Below are 25,423 nucleotides of genomic sequence, written 5' to 3'. Positions count from 1 at the left end.
CAACACACTGAGCTCACAATTATGTGTTCATGCCGACTTTAAACAGTGAATGAGGCCAGAAACCCAGTGTCAGTGCTGAAACTGAAGGTTTTGCCTTCATTCTTGTTCATGGTTTGATTCCGGCCAGCACAGGCCCCATACAGTCCATTGTTAATATCTGCCTAATTTAGGGAAGTCTTTGGTAACCGCTGTAAAATCCCTATTTTCATGAGAATTATTTTGCATCTGCCATGAATAAGAGTGACTGGGCTTTCCCACCGTTTTTACCAGCTGTGTTTTCTCTCATTAATCCAGTTTCAAGTTAAAACTGCTTATGACTGGAAAAATAAGTACTTGTTTTTGGAAGCTCTTGGGTTCATCTTCCCGTTTCCCACTAGGTGGAAGTATTGCTCTTCCCTTGAGTGAGTTGCCAGCAGCTCTGCTGTGGTTTACCTGAATGAAGTTGAGTATATTCTCATGACTAATTATGCTTGCCTGCTTCATAAAACATTATCTTATGTGTCCCCATGCAACATATATGTCTGTTAWCTTACTACAAGTGTCTTGAAGGTGAAAGATGTATGAAGTCATAGTCAGTGTACCCTTAAGTGTCAGATTAGTGCCCCAGCTGTTCCACATGTAAGAATTGTTGTCCTTTCTTTTCCAAATACTATTTCTTGGAGATTCAGAGCTGTTTACTTTATTCTCAGGCTGTAACTGGACAAATAAATGATCAGTCCAAACATAATATTTTCACATTAAAAAAAAAAAAAAAAACCCTCAAATCATAGAAGGCTGTGGATCAACAATATCTTGCCATTCCAGATCATGCCTACCTTTTTTCCTTTTCTGGAATGTGGTGAGAAAGGTTTAAGTTACAGACTCATAGCCATTGCTTTCAAATGCCTTTTTTTTTTTTTTGAGTGTTTTATTTTATTTTCTTAATTAAAATCTAAGCGATGTATCTTTGTCAGGCAGCTTAAATGAATGTCATGCAGTAACCTTTCTCTTTACTCTGATAGTTATAATTATCCCCTACTGTTATAAAAAAAGCCAGTGGGAAACTTTACAGTTGCATCAACATCAGGGAAATTAAAAAAAAACAACAACATCCCCTCCTCCTCTTTCACTGTTCTCACTGGTTTAGCTCAACAGGTGTTAGCACTCGTGGGAGCCCAAGTGTAGACAAGCCTCTGGAATCCAGTCCTATTTTTAATTATTCCTGTTTTGAGAAATCTAATAGAGATGGCTGTAAAAAGGAGTCTGACCTTGTCAGCGTTAGGACTAACACCTATTTAGCTGCATGAATGACGGCACAAGCGGGAGCATTTTTGCAAATGCTTTCTCCTCAATCCCTGGCTAGTGTCGTGTACGTTCATTGTAATTAACCCGTTTACACATTAGATGTGACAGCAACTTTCATCTTGCATCTAATGAATTCAGGAAAATTAGATTCTCTGTATGCTGTGGCATTACCACGTGGATTTTAAAGTTGCTTTCTATGCTGTTTTGCCATACTTGTTATTTTAACATCAGCTATTACCACAGAGATAGTAGGAGAATTGTTCAAATGCATTGGATTATTAAACTTAGCTGTATTTGCTGCTACTGCTGGACCAAATCCCACACTGTTGGGAGTCCAACATTTTTTGGTTAATGACACTATAAACATCACTTTTCTCCTAATTCTGAAGGACAGTAGTAAGTGCTTCAATTATCTAAATAATCAGAAGACCTCACAGTTGTTTACATGACCAGTGTTTGCTGCGTCATTCCTACACAATAATATCTGTGCTGACCTTCCATTCCTAAACTTTTAAAGGGATGCAAAGGTCAGAAGAGTATAAGTGCGTTTGTGCTGGATAATCCTTCTTGCAATTTTCTGACATGAGGCTTAGCAGTGGAAAGGTTAACACTTGACTTCATAGGCCTAATTATGGTCACTTAACCTCCTATTAAAATGAATGGAGGCAATTTGTACCACTTGATGTGGTAACTCCTTCTGTAGACTCTGAGAAAAAGGTGTGTCTTCACCCTAAATAACCAAAAAAACTTGAAATGTAAGCTGAAAATATTTGCTTGGTGCTTAGGTCACTTTCCATGTTAAAGAATGTTAGTATTTAAGAAACGAATCTTCATAAGACCTAGTATATAAATGAATTTTACCTTTGGATAACGCTTAAACAAGGATTGGATGTGGGCAGGCGTAGAAGTGGTGCCCTTTTCTGTAGTCTGCATGCATCTCGCTTGTACATAACCTTAGAGTTTGTAGCAAAAAAAGGAGTGTCTGGGAAGATCCTAAGTCCAGGACAGCATTGCATTAAAATCATCACATTGCCTTTATTTTTATGCCAACCGTAAAATACCTTTGTAACAACTTCTCCATAGTTTGCTTCTTTCCTTTTTATTTATTCTTTAAGGCGTCACGAGGGCTGTTCARATACAAAAGGATTGATGCTAGAGCTTGTCCTGAAAAACTCCAGAATTTGTCAGTATACCATCTCACATGCGTGGAAAAGTTCTTTTGCTGGCAGTGCAGAATCTAGTTCCAAGATAGATTAGATTATACAAGCAAAATGATTTCTTTAGCAATAACTTTGCCTTTTCTAGAGAGTTTTTTTTTTCCTTTTTTTGACAGTACTGTGTCAGGTAGAAGGATGTTCTTATCTTCTCTCTCTGTATTTGTTCTCCTGACGAGGGTAATTGTGCTGCTGAAAGTTCTAAAATAAGGTCAAACCTTAGCGTTTTTAGAGCCCATTTCAATTTGCTATCCTCAAAATTAGAAGACCATGGTTAAATGGCTATCAAAGTGTAACACAGTGAACAATATCAGGCTTAGGAATAAGCCACATTTTTGCTTTCTGGTTCAATATGCTAACAGTTCATGTTCTAGCACTCTAGAAACTAAATAAAACCCTCCTCCTGTTGAGCTCGTTACAAATATAGTTGTTCRCTCTATCCCAATTAGGATTTCATTCTAAGGATGCATTTTTTGTGTGGTTGTTAAATGGATATTTTATAGAAGGGAAAACTTTTACAAAGGAAAAAGGTATAATATTCTGAACAGCACTACACAAAGGAGTGATGATCCATCCATTCCTATGGTAGACATTTTTTTGAGAAGGTAACATGTTAACTAGAACTTTGGTAGCCTCTGGCATCATATTTACTGAATGTAAATATGCCTGAATAGACTCTCAGCCCTTTATGTAAGTTGATGCCTCTTGGTATTTTTGAAATTTTGAAATACCCAAGATACAGGCTTCTTTTGAAAACTAGCTACTGAGCATGCACAACAGCTATTTTTCATACAGTTTTCATCACTCTGAAGTTTTACAGTGCAGTATTACTGCATAGTATTGTTACTTAAGATTTATCAACCTTCAGTTCTCAGGGTGTAATGTCTTGGCTGTTTCAAATCATGTCTGGCGRCCAGCCAAAATCAGAATTTCTTCACAAAACAAGATCTGGAAAGAGCCAATGTGTCTGTGCTGATTTTTACTTATTAAAAGACTCCAGATACAAATTGACATTTTCGGCTCAATATTTGACTTTCGTCAGCCTTGAAATAGGAACTGTGAGCATTTTGATAAACAGCTGAAAGATTCATCCAGTTTCACTATGGACTCTGTGCATTTTTTTTTTCTTTTTTTTCTTTTAATAAAAACTGTTTTGCAATGCTCGGTGAATTACCGTGGATGTTCTTTGTATGCTTTAGGGATAGCTTTCCTTCATTCATATGGGAATGAAGGAAATTCACACAAAAAGGGAAGTTCATTGGTGCTGGAAACATATCTGAGTGGAAGTGCTGCATAAGAGGAACATCCACTTCCTTCACTATTACCAGTATAAATAGTTCTCAAACTTGGAGCATAGGTGGTGTGTCTACCATGTTAGCTTAAAGTGTTTTCTGATTTCTCAACTAAAATGGCTTCCTTTCCAGAGTAGATGAGTGCTTAGAATTGGGCTTGCCTGTACTATAGTTACCATTGGGCTGAGCGACCTGCTTGCAGTGCAGTTAAAACAGTAATTTTTTGTAATGTAAAAAAAATTATTTTCCAAATGCATTCAAATGCTAAAGTCTTGGACAGCCCTTGGCTTCAAGGGTGCTTGCTTCCTACTACTGGAAGTTTCAGTAGGCTACAGCTTTGGGACTGTTCAAGGACATTAATAAGACCTGGTTCAGTGCCTCAACATGCAACTATGCTTTAACTGTCACAGGGCAGCTATAGTAAGCATACTTGTTAGTAATTTAAAAGCATAAAAGAATTTAAACCCTAGAGTATACACTGTGGAAAGGAAAACCATGATTTGTTCCAGTTGAGCTTATCCAGGCTAGAATCTAGGAAAGAGCAATGTACACAGCAGCTCCCTTGTTGTTTTTGTAGTATGGTCAGGCTCTTAGGAAACCCCCAAGAAGTATGCACTACAAAAACAACTGGAGCATTTCTGTGTATGAGTTGATATTTCCTAGATTCTAGTCTGGATAAGCTCAACTGGGATCTGCGTCATGTGTTTTCTTTCCAAAGTATATGCTTAAGATTTGAATGCTTTCACACCTGTAAATTACCACCTTGAACATATATGGCTGAATGAATTGTAACACACATTCAGCTGGGTCAAGGACATGGTGACAGTTTCTTCAGATTTAATTATGTCACATTTCTTGTTCCAAAATATGCTGTAGATAGTCATGTTGTGGAAGGCTCATTTGATCTTCTTGTGCAACCATTTCATAACTAGGCCTCTGGTTTGGTTATATTTATAGCACAGGAATAAAGAATGGATGATTTGCAAAAACTTTCTGTCTGAGGCCATTAAATGCTTTTGCTGAGATCTCCGTGTGTAGTATTCTGCTGAAGTTCATGTACGCTAAGGTTTTTTTAAAGTATTTTGGAGAATAGTTATTAAGTGGTTCCTAACAATTAAGTGTTTTATTATGCAAAGTTGCATACTGAATGGAAAGAAGTGGAAGGGCTGATGCTGCTGAGTTTAATGAAGTTGTGCTCAGTGCAAACGCCACTTGAAAAGTACGAAGCTAATGTTAATGGGATAGAATATTTTCACAGAATAATGGTTTCCTGCTGTTAGGCAAAAAACAGAGACTGAGTAAATGTTTATTTTCCAAGTGGGAGACATAGACCTGATGATGATGATATACTGAAATGACTTGTCTGATAGATGGAATGACTGATGCAGATGTAATCACTTTAATCTTATCACTGATGTATTAGACAGATTGTTTCCACTGTAATTGTTCTACACTCTAGCTTTTTATTCCTGTTGATATCAGACCTCTGATACCTGTTATTCTGTATTCCCACGTTACCCCCTATAATAGCTGCTAGGACTGAACTATAGTCTCTCTCACACTTAAATGAGATCTAAACAACTATAACCACTACCCATGTTGTAAGTATTAATGTAACCAGCGTTTCCCCTCCCCAGCAAACACCATGCATTTCCCTGATGGCGTTACTTTAACAGAATCACTTATTTACAGTACAACATCTCAGGCTGGCTCAAGGTTAATATTGTAACAAGTGTTCGTATCCTGATCATTCATGTTTGTTCTTTAAAGAGTGATGCCAGTGTCTTAATTTATGCACAGAAAGGAAGAGGCTTAAAGTTAGGATATTAGGGGGGAGAGGGAGAAGAGATCTGAGGAAGTGAGAGATATGTAACGTTTTGCACCAGCTGAAACTTCAGGGTGGTCTTTCATTGTAGTTTTAATAGTATGCATCATAGCTACTGCAGAAAAGCTTGGATATGTGTTTGACCATTTGTTTTCTCTTTAGGGCCAAGGACAAACCTTTCAGTTTCCCAACCTATTTCCYGAAAAAGAACAAACCCCAGAAGCTCGCTCTTTTGATGACTTCAAGAAAAAGTATCTCGAGAAAGAGGCACAGAGGCAGAGAGGTGACCCCAGACGAGGCGGAGTCCCTGATTGGTTTGGACTTTGATGCAACAAGCCAGCTGCTTTTTTTTTAGGCTCAGAGGGATTTTAATCAGCAGAATTTGCACTCTCCTCTTCTTGTAATGACCAAGGGTTTATTTTTCATCAGCCCTTGTTAGCATGTCTTTTTAACTGGCAATTTGTGCACGACTACAACAAAATGGCCCAAAAGAAATAAAAAGGTAAAATAAATCTGACTCCATCAGATCTTTCCTGTGGACTGTTTCTAAAATGTGGAATTGCTTGTTGTTGTTTTTGACTGTGAGAGTTGTCATTTTGTTTATCCTTTTCCTGCTTCTGTAGGTCATTTGAGTAAAGTAGGAGACATTATAGTGTATAAAAGACAAGATAGGACAACTGGAGGTGGACAGGAAGTTGTAGAAAACTAGGTTGTAGGCTCAGAACATAGATTCACTTATTGTCGGGTATGATGTCCTACTATTTTGTGAATTGCCTTACTTCCAAAGTGACCCACTTTCCTTAGGGATGTATGTTTGATCTGATTTCACTCCTTTGTTAATGGTTGTATGGCATCCTGGACATGGGGCCTATTGGATAGGCTTGCAGCCATGCATATGTGAGCTTGATTCAGAAAAGCTTCAAAGAATGGACAAATGTGGTGTACTGTTTCTACTTGCTGTTGTGCAATGCAGGTGGCTAGCCTGCTGTAGGAACGTTTACTGGCATAGCTGTGATAGTATTCCTCCCCCTGCCCGCAGCTACCTTGCAGTGCTGGCAAGTGTCCTGTGTAGACAAAGTTGTATTGGCATAAAAATSCTTCTGCTAGTGTGGACTGTTTTGTGCTCAGGACTAGTGAAAAGACTCTTTTTACTTTTTCTGGTGTAACTCCCTCCACTTTTAGGTTGCTGATGTCATTGCAGTGGTAGAACTTTTCTAGGCCTTGAGGGCTGCTGTATTCAGGTTTTTCATTTGCCTGAGTCTGCTGCTGTTTCTCCTCATTTTGCTGAGGGTTATTTCTCTTTCCACTTTTGAAGTAATATGCTCTGCTAGTGTGTCAGAAACAGTGGAAAAAGTGAGGGCTAGGAAGGGCTTTATCACAGGTAAAGAAAAGGATACGTTTTGGGGGCCATGAGCTATGATGCCAGCACATGTGGGGTTAAATGCACAGTTAAAGTTTCCCTGGCTTTTGAATTCTGCCACTGGAGCAATTGACAGGGTAGTGAGGGAACTCTTGCTTTGAACACTTCTACCCGGGTGCTCTCCTTTATTGTTCTGTATCTGAACTTCTTGTTTGGACGGCTAGCAAGATATTTGCAAGGAAACAGCTGTTCCCCAGAGAAGCAATCTAAGGAGGATTTTAGGCACCCTTTTCTGCTCATTAGTTGCCTCTTTCCTCCTGCTACTTCCCCTCTGCACGACAGTCCATCTCCTTCTGTGATTTGTTGCTTACAAGTCTAGTGACTTTCCCACCCCACTCTTTGTCCGGCTTCCAAGAGGGATCGTGCAGATGATCTGTGTAAGTCAGCCAGTGCTTAAACAGAGAGATGCTCTCAGAGAGGAGGGAGATAAGGGAGGATTTGCTACTCCTATGCTGCTGACAGAGCTACAATAGTAGTTGTGGAAAAATACTGAGTTCACTGAAAACAGTTTTTATGTTTGGCATGTCTGCAAAGCCAACACTTCCAGAGTTTTGTACTGACACGTGAAACTTAAGGTTAAACTAGGAACTGTCCTGCAATTTTAAAGTAGGAAGACCGAATTTGTCTAGCTAAGAGTTTCCTCTCTGGAGTATACAGTGCACTTTTAAGGGGACTGTCTCTCAAGCAGCCGGCTCAATGTGAAGTTGATCCATGTTGGGGCTGGGTATRGAGTCAATCCATACTGGGACTGGGGCTTTGCTCCTGTAGTATAATGTTATGGAATTTGCTATTTTTTCTTCACTCTCTTTTGTACTGGCCTCCAATTTAGGTAACTCCATCTCTCCACGGTGAAGATAAATTAAAAGAATTCATCTAGTGCTGCCATATATCATCTTAATTGGTTGGTCAGCCTTAAGCAAGCAAGCAGACAGGTATGTGATAGTTCTGGATAAGTGAGGCAGTATTGTATGTATTAGGTGTAACAGAAGGAGATATATTAACCATCAGCCTTTCTGCCTTCCCTGTTGTGGTCCTTAGGAGAGGTTGGAGTCACCAGCTCCTGTACTGGCATTGACGACCCATGCTGAGAGGAGTTTATTTGCAGTCCCAAATATGTTCTGGGCTGAGTGAGTACCAAAAGCCCAGGGCAGGTCTACTATGTTTTGCTATTCTGTGATTTCTCCATGAATGATTAATTTCTAGCTCATATTCAAGGCAAGTTTCTGTCTGGAATGGTACAAAAGGGAAAAAATAGAGATGAGTATACCCATATCTATATGAAGCTGCAGTGACCAAATTCTGGCAGATACTCAAGCTACTTAAGAGAGAGAACTTGTTACTATCTCAAATAGTATTCTTGTGAAATTAACGTAAGATTTAAAAAATGAAAATTCCAAGCCCCAGCCCACCATTATTTTGCTTTAATGCCCAATTGGCATTGAAATTATATTAAAAAAAAAATGTTAAATTCTTCCTAGTCCACTGCTGGCCAGTGTTTCTGAGGAAGTGCCAATGGCTTTGGATGCTTAATATGATACAATACTTCACAAATTCTACCCCCTAAACTGTATAGGTAAGCTGGAAAGTAATGGAGATAATATTTGAATAGGAAGGCAAAATTTGTATCATGTACCACAGAAGTACAGCAAATGAGTGTTGAAGCTAGGACAAGCACTCAGAATTATATAGTTCTCTTAACTAAATTGTGCTCATTCCAGCACATCCTGCAGTTTTTGTGTGATACAAAGGATCASTAGGCCCTGTGAGGTTGCATCTAACCCTGCTGTGTTGAGCTGTCCTTGGCTGTATCAGCAGCCTTACCTGCAGGCCAAGAATTTGGACGTATATGTGAATAACTTCTCCAAGGAGCAAAGTAATGACTTGGTTGAAGAGGCTGATGTTCTTTGTGAGGGATGTGGCAGGAAAAACCATGTCCTGTGCTTGGCATGCACAGCTGTGCAGCTGCTGGCTTCCCTGATGTGCGGCRGAGATGTGGAACAGTTTCATTCTCCTCTGAATGTGTACGACCTCCAAAAGAGAGTAATGTGCTGGAAGAGCCAGTGGATGTGCAGTTGATTATGTAGGCCACTCTGGTGGAGACGTGCATCCAGCTACGGTGGACAGTGTCTCAGTAATACCAGTACACTTCAGAGAGAACCTGCGATTGCTTTTTTGTTTGCTTTCATTTACTATTTTTTAAAACAAACCAAACTGAATAGCAAAGAGTGTCAAGTGGCTCTGTGAAGTGGCTCTCCTAACACTGCARATTCGAAATAAGTTTTGTGCTGTAGCTTCTGCTTGGTTGGAAGTTAATGATAGGTTTGTTATTGGTTGAAGTGGCTCTYACAAGAATGTATGGGAGTGTGCAGATTACAAATTTACTGTGTCTTCAAAGCACTTATCACCTGAGCTATGCTACATGACCTCAAACGATGATTGTGCTCGTCTTCACAGTTACTTTGAAGTAGGAAGGTGTATAGTGCAGCTCAGCTGACAAGTGGTTAGTCACAAAGCTGCAGTAGCTTCATCTTCTCTGTATAAGCCTCCCTATGTCAAAGATGTTAGTAAATATCTCCTGCAGATCAATGGCTAACTTTATTGTSCTGTGCATCGTTCCCTCTTTTCTATATTACTTGATGATCAAGAGAAGAGAAAAGGCTAAATGGACTAAATGATGGGAAAGAAGTAAATACTCCCTTGTGCTGCTTTGATGAATCCCAAAGGAGGCATTTTCTAATCCAGTTAGAAAATATTCCTGCTCTCTGCACAGGAAAGTCAAGTCACATGGAGGGTAAATGGCTCTCTTCCATGACTGAATGTGTCTAATAATGGGTAATCCAGAGCTGCTGATGCTTTTCTCCCCTACTGGGACTTCTGAATTACGCATCTTGTGACAGAAAGAGGCATTCAATGATCTGATCCATTGCTGAGTAGCACTAGCACTTCTGAATGAATGAAACAGTGGGAAAGTTTTGCTTACTTTATCCAAGGTGGTCTTGCTGTGGAAACTCTGTTCATGGCTGGGAAATTATAATTTCACTCCAATTATATCAGAGTTTTTTTTCCAGGAAAATCATTTTCCATATTTCAATTTTYGGACTGTAGGATAGACAATTGCTTCTTCAGCTGTGGGGTGTTTGTGGAATGACTTCCAGAGAGTGGTAAGGGTTGGATAGAGGATGCTTGCTTCGCATGTGAAACCAGGAGAGGTATACAAAGCAAGCACTATTTTTGCTAGAAGCACTGCAAGCTGTAAAGCTGTTATCTTGACAGTACTGCTTTCTTTTGAAGGAGAGTTAAAGGACTGCTCAGAGTCCAATTTAAAATAGTTGTTTGAGAATGGCTTTCCAGGGTGACTTATATGCCAAGGCTCATAGGTACCATGGCTAAAAAGGAACACTGTGATAATCCCTTCTGACCTCCTGAATGACACACATCATAAAATTTCATGCCGTAGGTTCTGTGCGTAGGCCAGAAGCCTGTGGTTGAACGTTACCTGGAATGGATTTCAAGGCTTAAACTTGACAAGCGTGGCAGGGTGAAGCGAATTTTCGTGAATAGGCTGGGCCCAAGCAGCGTGAAAGTCAGCAAAATGTTGTCATCTGACCTGTGAATTGCTTCAAGTGGTTGTAATAGGGAAAACTGAGTGTTGCTGTTTAGGAATCATATGTTTGTAAAAAGGAGAGGTAATTTTTGTAAATATTATTTTCTTTAAATGCAGAAGGTTTTAGAGTAGCTAAGATGACATCTCAGTTAAGCCATTCCTTTCAGAGTGATTTATGGTTGTTTAGACAAAATGTAGCTCTTTGTGTATAGTRTGGCTTATCAAAGTGTGTGCTGCTGTTGCTGACACACCCAACTTGCAGAATTCAGAAGATACCCTATAATAATTTATACCCATAGCCTGAGAGGATAGTAATTAGATCCTGATGCAAAACTAATTGGTCTTATTACAAAACATAATTATCAGTCTCTTGTCCTTTCCTGCCTTCAGCTGTATGAAAATGCTATGAATGGAAATTAATTAGAATTTTTAATTATCAAATAGATTCAAAACAAGAAGTAAGAGATGCGACACTGCATTTGTAGAAGATTGCGGAGCCCAGAATTAGGCACTGAATTTTTCTTTGTGGTCCTTGGTACTTTATAAAGCATCTTGAGACCATCAAGTGTTCTAGGTAGATAGGTCTTACTTGAGATCTGGCCATTAGCTAATGCTTTCTATGTTTCATTGTCCCAGGTTCATGGTTAGGAGTTGGACAAGACCAATGATAATGATTCAAGGCTTGGAAAACTTCCTTTCCTAAAGAAAGGCTTGGGAAACTCACTGTGTTGAGTCAGTGTGATTTAGAAGCATCTTAACTGTTGTCTCTGTATATACCTGAGAAAGAAAGATTTCCGTGAGGCAGAGCACAATTTGTGCTTGGTGTAGCAAGCAAGGGTGCAGCTAGAGAAGTGAAATGAGGAGACTAGAAAGGAATATCCGTGGCATGAGTAACTGTTATCCTCAAAAATGGAGGAAGAAACTAGGGAATCATTCTGGATCATGTGCTGCTTTTGCCATGAGTATGTGCTGGAAATTTAGAGCTGCAGAAGGCCTCCTAGGTCATATAGTCAATCTCCACCAATAGAGACTGCTGCAGGCTGAGTTGTGCCAGTGCTTGCACACATGGCAAACCCAGTGTGGTGTGTCACAACAGCTGTCAAAGACTGGTTGTCATACCCGGAGTCTCTAAACATCCTGTTTATCCCTGTAAGGAGGAACACTTGATTGAAAGATAAATATTCCCCCCTCCCCCCTCCAAAAAAAAAGCTAGGAACAACATTTGCCCTTGGGCTAACAAACCTGAAAACAAAAGAAAATAAACATAGGATGGAGGCAAACAGATTTCCACACAAGGCCAGATTCTAAAAGGGATTTAGGAGCTTAGCTTGTTTTGGCAAGCTTGAAAAAGAAAAAGCCGTCTGGGTGCCAGGATTCATAGGGCTCTGTATGTGCGCGAATGTGACAGGGGAAGAGCACGGGAGAAGATGGGGTAGATGCGGTGATGCGAGGGGGTACTGCGGAATGACAGAGCTGCCAGAAAGCTTTGTGCAGGGTCACCCTGGGGGCATAGCTTGCACATTTTTATTTTTTTGAAAAATTAAACATACCAAAAGAAAATCTCCAAGTTGGCAGTGGGGATTTTTTTTTCTTTCCCCTCTGTTTGTTTGTTTGTTCATTTGTCGCTGCACGGGAGGTCTGTTTACTTTACTCAAGAGAATGAGGAACCCAGGAGACACTGCTCTGCATGCGAAGCTTTTATGGAAGGGGCTTAGGGAAGAGAAGGGGAGGAACTTTCCCAGCCTTTTGAAACAGAACTGAAAGAGTTTGTGCGCTGTTTCTCTTGCTGCTTTGCCCAGYGCATGTTGGGCCTGATGTTGCTGCTCCTTTTGCAGATGTAGCTGTGTTGTGGACTTGAAAGGGAGTGGATTGGTCCTGCTGTTAAGGGTTGATCAGGCAAATCTCAACAGGGTGAGCATCAGGAGGCCTGAGGAGCTCCTGGACTTGGTATGGAGACTGAGTGGTTATCTAACTCTGCAGAGCCCCCTCCTGGACTGCAGGACCTCTCCTGGTGGTTTGCTTTGAAACGAGATGTGTAGCGGTGCTGCTCTGTCCTACCACCTCCCCAGTAACCCTGCTGAATCAACTGGCCCTGAAGTCTGAGGTGATTTCATTTCTCTCTGTGCCTGTAAGATCCTCTTGCAGACAAGCCAAATRCAGCCTGTCATTCCAGGGATTTCAGTTTTTAGAGGGGACTTTTCCAAAGCTATATGGCAGCTTGCTGAATTTTGTTGCTGTGGATGGTTTAGGTAACTTCTGAATGCCTTAGTTTCCCCAGCTGGGCTTAGCAGCGATTGTGATCCAGCTGAAGATCCAGCTAATGGAGAGGGAGTGGAGATGTGCACTACTCTTACTTAATTTCACCTGGCATCTCAGTAGATGAGGTGGTATTGTCCAGCTGGATCTTCCTCATATCTTACAATACAAGAATTCTCAGAAAAGAAACATGGGGAGAAAACTAAGGGTACTGTACAAGGGAGGTATCTGTCTTTAGATTAACAAACAGGCACAACTGTTGGGTTGAATGGTTATGTAGAAGACAGCTTACCATAACGTGAGGAATGTCAAAGGAATGGCTGATGAGTGTGATGGATAATTCAGCCGTAATGGACTTTAGAGCAGTGCAGTGTTCTGCTGTTTGTAGATTTCTCATCCTTTTTGGCTTATGAGAGATGATGGAAACTGATGGGCCTGCCTGTAATGTCAGCTTGTGCGCTTTGTGTTCAAAGCAGCTATTTTCTAGCAGTAGTCTATTGTTTGAAACAGCCCCAGTGCATAGCAGAACAGAAAAATTTAGATTGGCACAGGGAGCTGGTTGCTTTTATCTCCATATTTCCTATTCTAACCAAGAGGAAAACTACTCAGCAATGCTGAGACATCTTTCTGTTCTGTAAAGGATCCCTTGAATACTGAGACGCACCATGTTGTTTTGGCTGCTCTGTCTCCAAAAGGAGGAGGAGTTCAGAAACCAGCTGGGAGTGTTGTTAAGGAAACAAAAAAGGCCTTTGATTAAAAAAAAAAAAAAAAAAAAAGAGTTGAAAAGCCTGTAATTGTTCATGCTTGAGGAGGGAGGAATGAGAGGGAATGTGATTAGAGATAGGCTGTCCAGAAGTATCTCCCTTTACAGTGTATGCAAGTGGGGACTGTCAGTGAACCAAAAAGAGAGTAATATAGAAAAAGACAGAAAAAATATTTTCACTCAACATGGAGTTAGGTTAGTATTGTGCAATTCATTGCCATAAGATATCAGGGCCAAGAACTTTGCTGGATTCAAACACACTTCTAGCTGTTCCTGTGGCTAACCAAGATATCAGAGGGCTAATGGTAATAAAAGTATAAGAGTTCTGAGAAGCTGTCAGTGCCATGTGGGTCAAGGCATAAACTGAATCTTGCARACAGAGGTAGGGATGGGAAGAGACTACTTTCTTGGGAAGGAAACTAGACTCTGAGCTATCTGTTGCAAGGTTTCTTGTCCTGACTTCTGGATCAGCCTCTGTCATATTGCAGAATCCTAGCCAACATGGAAAAGAAGGCAGGTTGGGTATGATGAGTTTTTTAGAAGAGCTGTCTCACCTGCAATAAGATAGCTGGTTGTTTGTTAGATGCTGTGGGGAAGTAGAGCACCTTCTGCGTTCTACAGCTATCAGTTGTGAACTTCTTTATTTCCACTGAGAGAAAAGCTAATTCTGTGGCTAAGGAATCATGAGAGTGAAGTTCACTTCCAAGCTTTGTTTTCAGCTAAGCTTGGGTCATCTCTCTTAATCTCTATTTCTGCCTTGTTTTTGTCTCATAGAAATTATCTAGGGATGATCATCTTTTTCTTTTCCCCTCTCATCTRTTTGCCCTAGCTATAATGCACTTAGGGAATCCTTAGTGAAAAGTGCCCCCTCCCTTTCCTCTTTTGTTGACTATGATGTACTCACTACTCATAATACCARCATATTGAAGTTGATACTCACTCAACTCTAGTTGAGTTTTCTAGTTTGCTCTTTCATCACATTTGAACTATCTGCAAAAAGTAGTGCAGGAGCTTTGCACACCTTAGCTGTGGAGACATGCAGTTCGGTAACAACAACTCAGTAAAAAAGCTACTCATTGAATTTTCTTTTTGCTGCTTTAATGGCTATAAGCAACCTCTATGTGGATTGTTTCTTGACACTTGGTGACCAGCTGGGTGAGGGGCCTTTGTATTGGTTTGAAGCCTGTGGTGAGAAGAGCAGAACAGGTTCTTGACTGCCCCAGTCTCTTGCTGGCTGCCAAGGAATGCTGGAACCAGAGGCCATTATTGCACAAGTAATTAAATATTTATCAGCCCTACCTCTCTGACTGCTTAAGGCCATTGTAGTAAGGGATGAATACTCCTGCCTGCCCGTAGTTATTTGTTTTTTGCTTGCTTTGTTTTTCTTGGCCTGTGGGGGGGAATTATGAAGACTCTTGACTAGGATCTGGAAGTCCTGCATCCTAATGTATTTGGCTGTGGCCCTGCGTATGTTGTGGTACGTTCTAGTATTGAGGAGTGTAGTGTCCTCAGGGCCCTCTCTCTTCCTGTTCCTTCCCAAAACTGAGCTGCTGGAGAAAAGTGCTTTGGTGCTCAGAAAGGAGGTATGAGTTTTCCAGGTCCTGGCAAAGGGTGAGTGAAGAAGCCAAACTGGAGAATGTCTATAGAGCACTACATCTGAATAGCTGTAGTGGCTTCTGCTTTCGTGTTAGCAGATGCCGGGCTTTTACCACAGCTGAATTGGAATCAAAAACCTGAGACTGGCTTAAAAATGAAGAGTTTCTTACAGATTTTTTTTAAGGGATTCTTTCCTCTGTCTGTGGTTTCAGCCAGAAATTTGGATTTTTATATCTTTTTTTCTACTTTATAGGCAAGAAATTATTTGTCTTTTAAATACATATGGATACCTGCATATGGACAGAGCTCTCTTTAAAAACAACAACAACAACAAACAAAAAAAGTGAGCCTTTGACAGAACCACAAAAGCAGGGCAGACTGAGCCACCCTTTAACCGTCTGTCTCTTGAGATCCTGAGTCTTCTGTCTTTGGGGAGCACAGCCCACGGGCGTAGGAAATCATGTTGGCATCCTTCCGTTTTTCTTTCTGTGGATGGTCACAGCCACCAAAGAAAGGAGCGCTCATTGCACTGACTGTCCTTGTGCTTCAAGAGCAATGGAAGAAACAGCTGAGGAACAGGAAGGAAGGGTGAGCTGGTTCTCAGCCCCATTAGTCAAGGGGCACGGTAAGTGAGTCTGGGAATGTGCCTGGTACCAGGTGGGCATTTCCTTCCCTCCTAGGAGTGTGGAAGGGAGATGACCTTAGACCATGCTCACTGACTGCCTCCCTAAAGCCTCTTTGTTACTGGAGAAAGTTTGCCTCAGAGAGCCTGGCTGCAGGGTCTTGGCTGGAGCTCAGGAACAGCTTGAAGGGCACATGTTGGGTAGGCAGTTGGAGCTGGTGATGGAGATGATCCCCTGAAGGAGGGAAAGTGCATAGTGAGAAGGGGAATGATGAAAGGGCAGCTATGTGGGAGACCTTGTGGGAGAGGAGGAGGGCAGTAACTCATCTCAAAAGGAGCTGGGGCCAGCAGTGAAATTGCCTGGAATAACTGGCTGAAGCAGAAGAGCCCTAGCGGAATGACTGGGTTTGGCAGACTGAGGTTATTCTCTGTGCCTGTCTGCAGAGGAGTCAAATACGGTTTTGGTCAGTTTGTAGAGTATGTCTAACCAACAGCCCCAGTGCTGGTCACAGCCCAGGATGCTCCAAGGTAGCACTAACCCAGCAGCAGAGGAGAGGGGTGTCTCCAGAGGTCCCAGGGGCACTGCATTTTGACATATGAGTTTAGCCCCTAAAGCAGCAGCCTTACAACAGACACTGCGTAATGGCCTGTTCTGCATTTGTATTTCATTTGCCTCCCATATGGGATCAGTTTTTCCCTTTTCTTTATTTTTTTTAATAGCGTTTTTCCTAGTCATAATAATCAGCATCCCCGCCCCCCGTTTCTGGACAGCTGGTTTTGATTGGTTTCAGTCCTGCAGATGCTCCTCCTGACTGAGAAGAGGGGGCAAAGGTTCCCTTCTTTCCAGTGCGAAGCAGACGGCCTTGCCGGAGGGGTGGGGGAGGCCCATGCGCTCCCTCTCTAGTCAGCTCTTTGCTGTGGCCTCGGCTGTCCTCTTGTGTAGCGGGTGAGGTTTGCCAAATTGCAAGATAATTTGTGTGCTGAAGGCCTGGAGAAGATCACAAGCTGTCGATGGTGATTCTCTCTCTGTTCAGAAACAACTGGTCTTGTGAGTGAGAGGAGCAGGATCCCCAAATGCATTGTGCTCACTGGCTGAGGATATAAAGGGTCAGCRTGCTTCTGTGATCTGGCCTGGCAAAGAGACCTGGGAGCAGGCGGAGGCTGACTTGATTTCTGTGTCAGTGTGCCATTAGTTTTGGGGCAGCTGTGGGCCACGTGTGTCTGATTGTAGAAGGTTTGGAGCATAGGGCACAGTTAACCTGTGTAACACTGAGTTACTCCCCATCTAAAGGAAATGGGAAATGTTTGAATAAAAAAAAAACCACCCTGAGTGCACAAACTAAGAAGGGGGAAAAGAAAATCTGTAAGATGGACAGGCAGACTTCCCTGACTTTTAGGGTGTGAGTCAAACACAGATTGCGTGGCAGAAGGGAGAACTTTCCCTCTGAGGCCACCCAATCCACAGCTGCCTGGTGTGAGGTTTCTAGTAACTTCCTCTGAAGCAGCTTGTGCTGGTCACTGTCGAAGATGGACCGTTAAGGACATGGCCACTCGGCCGATGTCTTATGGCTGTTCCTGTGTTCCAAGCACCATCCAAGCGAATGAGACATAGTATTGCACAAGAGCAAAAGAAAGTAAATGTTTACAGGCACAACACACATTTCAGCTTGTTACATGTTCCTGAGCAGTGAGAGAAATGAAACAATAATTAAAACAGGTCCCAAGTTTCTGTGTGTATCTTGGCTTGCAACATAGTCGTCTTGGAGCGCTGCCCCTGCCTCTCTCTGATCCCAGGCTGAGCAGTACCACTGGGCCGTTACATCCAGGTCAAGGTCTTTCCAGTTACTCAACGTACATTGTTTTTCTGAGAACTGCAGAACCCTTCTGGTCAGGCAGCTTTATGGCTTGCAATAGAGTTGGGTGCTTGATGCTTTCCCTTGCACAGTGATAATTGTGCAGGACTCCCTGGCTGATGAGGAGACACTTGCCATGGGTTTCCGATGTGTTAGTGTGAGATAAATTTATAGATTGTTTTATCCTCGTGGGAGGAAAGGGAGTAGGGGGAAGAGTAGAAGAGCAGAGCTGAAAATAAGTAGACATTTAAATCATTTCTTCCCTGAATTATCCTTTTTTAATGGTCTCATTTGGCTCTTTGTGTCTTCAGCTAAGCTATCAGACTGCGACAGCACTGACATGGCTAAGGGCTGTATTGTCACACCTGACARCTGTACTGGGATGGCAGCGTGAGTAACTGCCTCTGCTCTCCTGCTCAGAGCATAAGGTTAGTCCCAGCAAGGATTGGAAATACGGGGCAGAGAGATGACTCTAAAATACTGTCTTCCAAAAAACACTGTACGGCTGATGGTCGCTGTGTATCCCTCCCTTCCCCCAAGCTTGGCTTTGCCTTGGCCTTCGCACCAAGAGGAGAACGTAGGTCACCCTGAAGGTTAATTCTTGGCAAGAAGAAAGATCTTTTTACTAATGATCAGCCTGCTATGTGCATGGCATTGGAAGGGGGGTGTTTGTGTCCACAATGTGCAATGCACTGGTCTGAGACTCAGCATCTGCTGACGAGCGATAGCCTTAGCTGCTGACTCACATCACTTCCTGTGATTCTCTCAGTTGAGCAGTGAGCTAGCCAGATATTAATCACTTTGCTTGAAATAATAACTAAGGTGATGTCTGTTGAAGGTATAAATGTCTAGACTAGGTTCCTGTAAGGAGCGGATTGAAATCACAACAGCATTCAGCAACTAGTGCAGCAGAGTATCTCCAAGATCACGCCTACAACACTGTCTTTCTACCTGTGTTTCAGTCAGTGCAAATGTCTGCAACCATTGCTAAGTCTGCAAGTAGGTTAGATCTGTTGTCTGGCTTATAAAATAAAGGGTGTTTTTAAGAGGTGACAGTTAACATGACCTCTTGACATATGCAACCAAACTATTTAAAGTTCTTGTTGTTATAGGGAAATGCTGACTTTTCTATAGGGCAAGTTGCAACCTGYTTCTATGCAATGTGCAGTTAAAGCTTCTCTTTAACCTTGAGAAAACTAGATTTAATTTGGGAATTGCTGGATTTGTTCTAAATGCAAATAATAATGTTTGAATGAAGTTGGGGGGGAAAGTTGGTTAGTGTGCTTTTGAGTCACAGAGTCAAGGAAAATTACTTTAAGAATTTGATGTTTGTGTTCCTTTTGCTCAAGCAGCGTACCATCAGCTCTTCAAAGTTTTTGTATAGTTAAATTCCTTAATAATTTCAGTAGTGGCTACTGTTGAGGAAAATATAAAATAACTCACCATCATTAGAAACACTTATTGTTGTATAATATGTGGGGATCCCAGCATGGGAGTCAAGGTGCCAAATCTARTCCTGTTACTAATGATGGAAGGTTGTTTTGTTCGTCCTTTTCCAGTGAAGTTTCAGTGGATATAATAACAGAGCAAAATAGATGGGCGTGATGACATTTCTGTAGCTGAGAGCTGTCAAAAATATTCCTGTAAAGATTACTTCCTTCGGTCTTATTGGAGTAGTAAAGGCTTGTGTTTGTAAAGCGGAAGAGCCAGCTTTTCAGAAGTCTGGTATTTTATAGAATGCTTGACACAAAAACCATAATTCCGGGATTTTGATTCCCTTGTTAAGTCCTCATGCTTTCAAATTCTTGGAGCTAATTTTCATTGACAATAGGAACATTCCTTGAAAAATGCTGATGTAATGAAGTACGTGCTACTTGAGATTAATAGATTTATTCAGTGACTCCTTTCTGAAACTTTTGCAAAGTGTCTTAACATTTTTATGTTTCTCTAACTGCCAACAAAATAACATTGCACCACACAGTTTGCAACATTAGTCAGATTTTGACACTGGCTCACGCAAGAGGCAGTTTTCACAGTCAGGAATCATAAAATGTTAAAGAAATTGCCATTATTTGAAAACTAGACAGAGTTCAGTAAAGCAGATGGACTTGCTAGCTGTGACTTAGGAGGTCTGTAGCACAGCTGTGTTGACATGGATTATAGACAATCAAAACTGTATATAAAGTGCATGCCATAGTTCTAGTTTTAAGCATATTGCTAACATTTAATGAAGTATGTAACCTTATATGGTTTATGTATTTTTGTACTGTAGCTGCAAGTTGTGCTAAAGCCTTGGCTAAACCTCCCCAGAAGTCTCCACTGCTATTTGTAATGCAGGCACATAGAACTGGAGTGCCAATAAGCCTTTGATTGAATCCTGATTAATGTAAATATGTTAAGCCTCTAGGTGCCATTCCAGCCTAGAGAGCTTCTTACAGCTTTTAACCACGTCCACATCAGAGTTAGAGAGACTCCCTTTGCTTCAGATACTTTCCAAAAACCGTCTGAAGAATGTTTGGACTCACTCGTGAAGGATCAGTGATACAGACATTTCCTGAAGCTCCTAGCTTTCTTGTTTGCAACACTATTCCAATAAAAATTAAACCCTCAGACACAAACTTAGGAAAGGAAAGAGGAAAACAGAATTCTGATATGTTTCACAACTGTGCTCTCTGATCCCAGGAGAAAGGTTGGGTAAGAAATGTTGTGTTCTTGCATGCCTTTCTGTCTTCAAAGTCTTCAGTTAGTTCTGTTTTACTAGGAAGGTCTCTTGGGGTAGGTGAAGAAGTTGCGTAATTGTTTCAGTGCATTGCTGCATTACTTTAACTATTGCTTCTTTGTATGACCAAGCATAGAAGGGGAGCAGTGATCTGCTTGATTGATTCTTTAAGGTACTTTGGATGCAGCAGATGAGATGTATGGTGGGAGGAGAAAGGCATTCTGGAACCTGGTATATCATAATAGGTTCTYGATGTGTGAGACAGATTTGAAAAAAAGCTGAGTTCTGGTCTTAACTCTGATGCATCTGGTATTTTAATACCTGTTTTAGTGCCAAATTCATAGATTTTAATTTGTCAAGTGAATAAGCTGAATATGTGCAGCTTCTTCAGTATGTGGAACAGGACAAGACAGCTCCAACACAGAGGCTAGCTTCTGTCAAAGTAAGTCTTTGGGCTATAACCCTCCTGATATACATCACTGTCAGCACATCCTAAGAATTCTGCCATGATAACTGCAGGTACACATGATGGGAAAGAAGGAATAACCAGAGGAAAATGCCCAGCAGATTTTGTCTTTCCTGCTAGGAGAATATTTTGCGGTGTCGTCTTCAAAGTAAAGATTCTTTCAAGTAAAGTGCATGTAATAATGCAATTTGGATCTATATGCAAAACAGACTACTTATATTCTCTGTCATGCCTTTCTATCTGGACTCTATRTGCTACAGATAATCATGGACCAGTATTACTACTGCTATCAGGATTATGCACTTACTTACCGTAAAGGGAAAAATTTTAATCTGTCACTCACTGAATTTTCCTGTGGACAATTCAACCTCCTAATGTAGTGTCTTAGGATATATTAATAGCAAAGAGTTTCTTTCCAACTCACTCAAGACTAAGCCACAGCACAAATTAATTTCAAAGCTCTCCACTGGTAAATCAAGGATTTGAAATAGTGTTAACTAATAACGGGGTCTTTGTCCTGCGGGGTTGCTACAACCAATATAGTTCATCTCCTTCCTTRGTGAGTGTTACCAGAACTTTTCATTTTCTTCTTTTGTCTGCGGTCGCTCTATTCTAGTCCCATGGTTCTTAGTACCTCCTTGGATTGGGCATCTTTGCGCAGCAACACTAGAAAAAAGTACCGGTTTCCTAGTTTGTTTTTCAGGCTGACAGGCATTCATCTTCTGCTTAAGGTCCGCTTTTGGTGGAGCTCTTGTCCACCTTGTCCAAACTGTACACATGCAGACGCTTTCCAAAGCCACATGCTGTTCTGCGGATGTCTCGTCTTTCCCACCTCTTGGCTGCTTCAGGTATTGTTTTGGTGCCCTCTGGCTTAGTGTTCCCTGTGCCCCTCAGCCTCTATGCCTTTCTCTATGGCATATTTTGGGTTTTCTATCATGTCTGTAGTGTCTGAGCGCTGTCTGTTTGCCTTATAGTTTGTTCTGGGCTGGCTGACTTCTGACTGCTTTAGCAGGGTGCTTTTTACTGACTAGTCCAGAGGCTAGCCATAGTCTGGACCCTTCTCAAAAGCTCAGGCCTTAAAATTTGCAAGCTGGTGGTTTTTGTATTTTGTGTGTGTGCGCGCTGAGGGGGAGCTATTTCCAGAAAGAGAGTGTTTTTATTCGGAATATGTTACTTCTCAGTTAGCTGYACCGCAGTTAGCCTGAGGTTACTGGAGACTTCGTAAGTGTTTCAAAAATAGCTGTGGTGAGGTTGTCTACCTTTTTCCTAGGCAAGATTTCTGGGGAGAAGTGGGATTTTTTTATTAGACAAACTGATATAACTGGACTAAACAAGCCATAGAACAGGCCTGACATCTTGTTTTGCATGAATGGGAAGATATTCAGGAAAGCCTTGTTTAGACCTCTGTTATTCCTGGAGACTTTTGTTTGCTTCTGTCTTCCATTCTGTAAATCTTAGTTTTGTTTTAACCCTTCTATCGCAAGTTGTTCAAAGTCACCTAGAGCCGAAGGAAAGTTTGTGTGACTACTTGGATTCTCAAGAACTCCGAAGTAGGCCTGTGCAACTTAAACCTCTGTGTTTTTAATGGGGCCTATCCAAGGTATGGTTTCCTAACGTCATTTGGCCTAACTGGGTCACTGTTACACCTACTGGTATAACAGTGCTACAGACAGTTGTAGACTGATGCCATTACTGTATGATGACATTTCTCTGGCTGTCCAAATATTTCCTCTGACTTGTATTTTCTGTAGCATCATTTTTCTCCTGTTTTCTATGGCTTACAGCACATTTCTCTGGTTTCTTTTTCTTTTTTTGTTTTCTTCAACTATTTTTGCAACATGTACAAAAAAAAGTGCATACCAGTAAAATATTATTGTAGGACTTGATATAGCTACCTCTTAGTTTTTCTGCAAATATGATAGTTCTCTTTACTTTCCTTTGTAAAATAAAAATATTTAATCAAAGTCAAAATCGTATTAAAAAAAATACTCCTGTCAGACTTAAAACATACAGTGCTTGATTTGTGAGTCCCATAAAAATTGTGTTGTCTTCAGCCAGAGTTAAAGGATGAATTATTGCCTTAAGCAGCAGAAAAAATGAAAAATAGTTGAACCTTGTCTTCCTTTAACACACATGTTCTGGGGGTTACCAATGATGTCATACCTGTGGTTGTGTCTTTGTGTTCCAGCTCCTTATTTTCAAGTAGAAATATTATTTCCTAATCTCAATAAAACAATCCAGAGAGTACATTATGGTCTAATTACTGTATCTTTCCCTTGGCTGCAGTTGCTGGAGTTCTGGCTCTGTGCATTGGAGGACCACCTTGATCGTTTTATGCTTGCTTAGTTATGATCTGCTTATTGATCGACAGTGTTATCGTGGAGAGCTAGCTTGTCATGGTACTAAATATGCATTTTGTGTATCGAGTCCAGTGCAGGCGTGTCTTTTTTTATATATATTGGAAAAAAAAAAAGTACAAATGCCAGCAGCCTTAGACTATACTGAAGCTGCTGCTGCTGCCACAGCCAGAAAGCTAGCTGATAATACTTTTGCTAAAAGCCTTGCAGAGCTAGCTCAGCATGCCTCAGCTCCTCTGAAAGATTTATTCCACAGCATAGTGTAGGCCAGGCAAGAGCTGTTAAGCCCTCACTTGCAGTAGCACTGCAGCTTGTGCCCATGAGATCGTTAAAGAACAGTCATCTCTGCTTCAGGTAAAGTCAAGTCCTGTCTGTCTTACCTCATTTGTTCGTTTCAACTCGTAGTGTGGTAACACACAAATTAGCCCAGTCTTCACCAACTAAATTACCATGCATGCGATATTCGCGTTTTCTTTCCTATTCAGTGTTACTTGAGAATTGGATCTGATTTCCTCGGTGACCTGTAAAATCATAATAAGAATTTTACTGACGCCTCAACAATTAAAGTCGAATTGAATTTTACACTTCAAGCATGACTTAATCGTTTATTACTTGTGAAAAATTACACTATTATATATCCAACTTATGCCAAGTATTCTTTGAGTACCAAATGATATTTCTGGGAGATTTTTTGCCTTAGGCCGCTAAGGAATTGCATCTCTAAACCTTCTCTTACTRTGACATCTGTCCGTTTCCTGGATTTAATCGTAATGAGAAGACTCCCAGTTTTTATTCACTGAGGTTTTATTCAGGATCMTTTTCCATTTTCCTTCTAGCCTTCAACTTCTCCTTGCTGAGAGTAATGAAAAATACAGATATAGAAGGAACTGCTCTTATTTCCTAGATGAAATTCAACTTTTATCTTCTATTTAGTTTGAAATTGTTGTGGAGGCTGTAGAACCAGTCTCTCTTTCAGTGCTGCACAGCAATAGGATGGATGTTAACAGACAAGTTGCAAGAAAGGTAATTTCAAATAGATATTATGGGGGGGGAGGGAAAAAAAGACATTGAGGAGAATGGAACAAATGAATAGAGGTCCAGAGAGGTTGTCGGATCTCTCTCCATGGGGATGTGCAAAATTCAACTGGACAAGGTCCCAAGCAACCTAGTCTGAGTTGACCATGCTTTGAGCACTAGATAATTTCCCTTTCAAAATGAATTAGTCTGTGGGACTGGGGGAGTCTGGGGGTGTGGGAAGAGAATACAATGAGACTGAAAAGAGTAACTAATAGCAGAGTTATAAAGTTTGAGAAAGTTGACCAGCATGATCAGAAGGATGAAATTGTTCGAGGGGTGTAAGGATGTGGGGGAGAGGAACTAGATCAGTAATTTTTGATCAATGTTTGAGAAAACTACGATCTCGAGATGAAAGCTCGATAGGGRAAGTAACCCTATTGTCTGCAGGCTTCTATTTGCTGTGCAGAAGGTCAGCACTTCTCCTGGGAGAAACTTAGTGATTGAAAAGGACTGAAAGATGTTAGGACTCTTCAGGCTGGAAAAAGGTGCACAAGGTGTCAGATGGCCCAAATGGCCTTGAGCAGGTGATATAGGAGAGCCTGTTGTTATACACAGGAGAGAGAAATTCCTTCTTTTCCATTAAAATCTTTCTTCCCAATGAATCAGTGGTCTGCAGTTTGACTGTGTGGACAAGCGATGGAGTTAAGGGGTAGAAGGTGTGATTTTTRACTGGAAACAAAACTCATGAAAACTACTTAAGGCTGTTTATTGTACAAGAATACTGGCCAGCCTCATCCATGTCTCATTTTAGTGGTAGGGAAGTGTAGAATAGACTTCCCTGACAGAGGCAGGTTGTTCTGAACACAAAAGAGAACCAAATCATTAAAATATACATGAATTTACCATGGCTGAGAARATCCAGGGTTGATCTGCAAACCTTAAGAATGAGTTTCTTTACCCTATTTCTGTTAATTCACTTTGTTGTCACTTTATGTTTTTCTTGCATTTGGTGTCTGTTTTTTAAAAACTTAAAAAAATTTAGTGGAAGTTTGTTGTTTTGTTTTTGTTTTTTGTGGGTTTTTTTTTTTTTTTTTTTTTTTTTTTTTTTTTTTTAAACAGTCTGCATTAGCTACTT

At 41.0% G+C, this 25,423-nt stretch overlaps 1 protein-coding gene and 1 long non-coding RNA gene across 2 annotated transcripts in view; both read left to right on the top strand.

The window, feature by feature from the left end:
• Positions 1 to 6,132, top strand: part of MRPL23 (mitochondrial ribosomal protein L23) — an 11,041-nt gene extending 4,909 nt beyond the window's left edge. The window contains exon 5 of the mRNA XM_085302160.1: positions 5,778 to 6,132. Coding sequence (XP_085158286.1) covers positions 5,778 to 5,942 — 165 coding nt within the window. The 3' untranslated portion in view covers positions 5,943 to 6,132. The remainder of the gene's footprint in view (positions 1 to 5,777) is intronic.
• Positions 6,133 to 7,844: 1,712 nt separating this feature from the next.
• The window catches only part of LOC146597390 (uncharacterized), a 118,162-nt gene continuing 100,583 nt past the window's right edge, over positions 7,845 to 25,423 (top strand). The window contains exons 1-2 of the long non-coding RNA XR_014895513.1: positions 7,845 to 7,967; positions 8,074 to 8,162. This is a non-coding gene — a long non-coding RNA (uncharacterized LOC146597390). The remainder of the gene's footprint in view (positions 7,968 to 8,073; positions 8,163 to 25,423) is intronic.

Source organism: Rhea americana, unplaced genomic scaffold, assembly GCF_003343005.1.
Source record: "Rhea americana isolate MKP2758 unplaced genomic scaffold, rheAme1 scaffold_187, whole genome shotgun sequence".
Lineage (NCBI taxonomy): Eukaryota > Metazoa > Chordata > Aves > Rheiformes > Rheidae > Rhea > Rhea americana.
This window is presented reverse-complemented; position numbering and strand designations above follow the sequence as displayed.